Consider the following 3,208-nt stretch of genomic DNA (forward strand, 5'->3'; position numbering starts at 1 on the left):
TTACAGAGTGACAACTTAATTTACTTACTTATATGACTATTTGAGAATTGATTGGTGCCAATTTCAAGAGAGAAAAAATGGACGAACCAGATTCTGTGCCACTTTTGGATGAAATGAAAATACTAGTTATGTTTCACTTTCGAACTTTTATTACTTAAAATGCAAAGTTGGTAACTCAATATCTAATACGTAATGAGTGTACCTAACACAAAAGGAAGGTATCTTTATAGTTGCGATTAAGCTATTTTATAAATTTAGTAATGAAACATGTCAATGACAGTCATCTTAATTGTCAGTCGTTAGTCACCAATTACATCTAATATAATTTCCTCATTAATGGGGTAAGTTGAAAAATACCTCTTTTATTAATCAATTAACCAAATTTGCCTCTAATTTTATATTTATTTGAAACATACCTCATTTTATATGTATTGTACCCAAAATACCCTGACATAAAAGAGTCACATGGAGAGTATCTTGAAGTGACAGGGGCATAATTGGTATAATGTTTAAAAAAAGAGGTAAAAATGATAGACTTTAAAAAAAAGGGTAAAAATAAAAGAAGATAATATAAAAAGGGTATAGAATATAATTTCCTCTTAATGTATTGGGACCTGTTTTTTTGGGTAAGGCCCATGGGATAAGGAAGGTGGTCCAAGTCAACTTCACTCCACTGAAATTTTATGCAAATTTGCTATTGAAAAAGATTACGATTGTGATGCTTGTAGATTTCTGTGTACCTACACCATCTCACATTTTAGGGCACATAACCCCACTTATTACTTCCTTTTAAGCCACCCAGACAAAAATTATGGCCTTATTACTCAAAAGTAAAAAAAGAAAAAAAGTAATCTCAATTTTATGCAAAATCAATAAAAAACATTACTGTCTGTGTTGAGAATGAGAGCTACTATTCTAACTCTGAACATAACATATATATTGTAATAAATTTCAGTGAATTATAATCAAATTGCTCTCAAATTATAACCTACTCTCTTTAATTACTATTTAGAAAGGTTCAAATTGGAAGTAGAGAGAAAATAAAAAGCTACATGTTCACTTTCATAGGCAAATACTCATACAATACAAGTGCTCTGTTTAGTAAACATAAAATCTAAATCAGATCATAAATCCACAAAGATATCTTCTCTCAAATATATTCACTTTCCTCCAAAAAAAAAAAATGAACAAGGAAGGTTAAAATAAAAAATGAGTGAAAACTCAAAATTAACCTAATTAAAGCATAGAGTAATATAGATAGAGAATCACTGCTGTGCTTAGCTTGATTAAACAAATAATCATGTAAATCATCATATATAGTAAACTTAGTAAGTAATATCTCTATAGCAAATCTCAACAAGAACAAGCAGAAAGCTTTTTCATCTCACTGATTTCCATCTCAGACCCAGAAATGACATCAATTTTGGAACCCTGAAGTTCCACACCATTAGTCTTTGACCCATTTCCACACTCCAAACTTTTCTTCGAAACGACACCGTATATCTCCTCCAAAACCCTGAAGAACGCAGTGTTGACGTTGTCACCGCTGAGAGCCGATGTCTCGGAGAAGAAAAGGCCCTGATCCTCGGCGAACTCGACGGCGTCCTCTGTCGGCACGGCTCTCATGTCGACCAAATCAGCCTTGTTACCGATCAGCATGATCACTATGGAGCTGTCGGCGTGGGCTCGGAGCTCCTCCACCCACCTGGCCACGTGGTCGAAGCTCTGCCTCTTCGTTATGTCGTACACCAACATCGCCCCTAGTGCTCCTCTGTAGTAAGCACTTGTTACAGCTCGATACCTATTTTATTACATGAAATTTCAGATTATATATGATCGAGATCTTAACAATGGTTGTTTTGTATGATTAAAAAGAAGAAAAGAAAATAGAATAGACCTTTCTTGGCCGGCTGTATCCCAGATCTGAGCTTTGATGAGTTTGTCATTAATGGTGACAGTACGAGTCTGGAACTCAACTCCAATGGTGGACTTTGAGTCAAAACAAAACTCGTTTTTGGTAAACCTGGAAAGTATTTGAGTTTTGCCAACTGCAGAATCTCCAATCACCACCACTTTGAAAACGTAATCAATATTCTCATGCCCATTTTCTTGATAAGAAGATCTCTGACTCTGATCATTATTATTAGCTTCAGTCCCATTCATTTCTTGATTCATTTTAGTATTACACACTCTGTTTTCCTTCTTCAACTTTGTTTGGTCTTTGCTTTAAGAAAATGTAATGAAATTGTATATTGTCAAAATTGGTGTTTTCATATTGGGGCTTTTGTATGAGTGGGAGCTAGTAAAGGAAAGGGAAGAAGACAAAAATTGAAAAAGGAAACAGACAGGTCAGGTTTGTAAACAGGAGATTAAAGAGATGAGCAGAAAATTAAAAAAAAAAAATCAAGTATGGCCCAGTGATTAATTTGTCCCACATTTAAAGCTTTTAATCATATTCTGTACATTCCTTTGATTTATTTTATGTTTATTTTTGCATAATTTGGGGCTACCACTGTCTCTTGAAAGCCATGGAAACTTTTGATTATTGAGCTTGGAACTGGGATGTGTGGTGTCATTATGTGATTATAAAAAAGTTTAAAATGATATATATTTAAAGTACAGTGCTATAATTTTCGTGGCGCAATCCACGGTGGGATTTATTGTTATATGATGTGTATAGAATTACTATATTTTATTGATTTTACATTAAGTCAATATTAATTAGTTAATCAATTAAATATTGTAATTGAGGTCCAAGTTTATTTTGTTACCCAATTTTATTTTTAAATTGATTGACGATTAATTGCAGTAGATTTTGGCAAAAAAGTGTGCATATATAAATTTTAATTTAAGGTTTTTTTTTTGTTTGTTTTTTATTTTACAAATGTAAAAATTATATCTTTATATATTAAAAGTGTCTATCTAACGGCATTTCTTGTTTAACAGAATATACTTAAAAATAAAAGAATATTCTGTTAAATTTAACAGGTTTGATCTCCCGTTAACAAATAAACCCAATAATTAAACCAAAAAATTAAACAATCTTTTAAATATTAATAATCTCTTTTTAAATTAAAAAAAATCATCTTAGCCACATATCTCTCTAACAAACTTATTATCTTGGGAGAATATTAATAATTTTTTTTATTTATTTTTTAAGAAAGAAAAATCTTTATATATTAAAGTTAACCTCACGTTATCTAATGTT

General features: G+C 31.6%; 1 protein-coding gene across 1 annotated transcript; it reads right to left on the reverse strand.

Moving 5' to 3' along the window:
- Positions 1-1,030: 1,030 nt before the first annotated feature.
- Positions 1,031-2,449, reverse strand: LOC115707121 (ras-related protein RABA3). Its single transcript, XM_030634979.2, has 2 exons — positions 1,898-2,449; positions 1,031-1,801 (listed from the first exon to the last, which is right to left on the reverse strand). The coding sequence occupies exons 1-2, from the start codon at positions 2,173-2,175 to the stop codon at positions 1,354-1,356; spliced, it is 726 nt and encodes a 241-aa protein (XP_030490839.1). The 5' UTR covers positions 2,176-2,449; the 3' UTR covers positions 1,031-1,353.
- Positions 2,450-3,208: the final 759 nt, after the last annotated feature.

Source organism: Cannabis sativa, chromosome 1 (assembly GCF_029168945.1).
Source record: "Cannabis sativa cultivar Pink pepper isolate KNU-18-1 chromosome 1, ASM2916894v1, whole genome shotgun sequence".
In the NCBI taxonomy this organism is placed as follows: Eukaryota; Viridiplantae; Streptophyta; class Magnoliopsida; order Rosales; family Cannabaceae; genus Cannabis; species Cannabis sativa.

Coding starts and splice junctions, on each gene's coding strand:
- LOC115707121 (XM_030634979.2), bottom strand. CDS start 2,175: ATGAATCAAGAAATGAATGGGACTGAAGCTAATAATAATGATCAGAGT. Junction 1,802..1,897: donor GATACAGCCGGCCAAGAAAG/GTCTATTCTATT, acceptor GTAATAAAATAG/GTATCGAGCTGTAACAAGTG.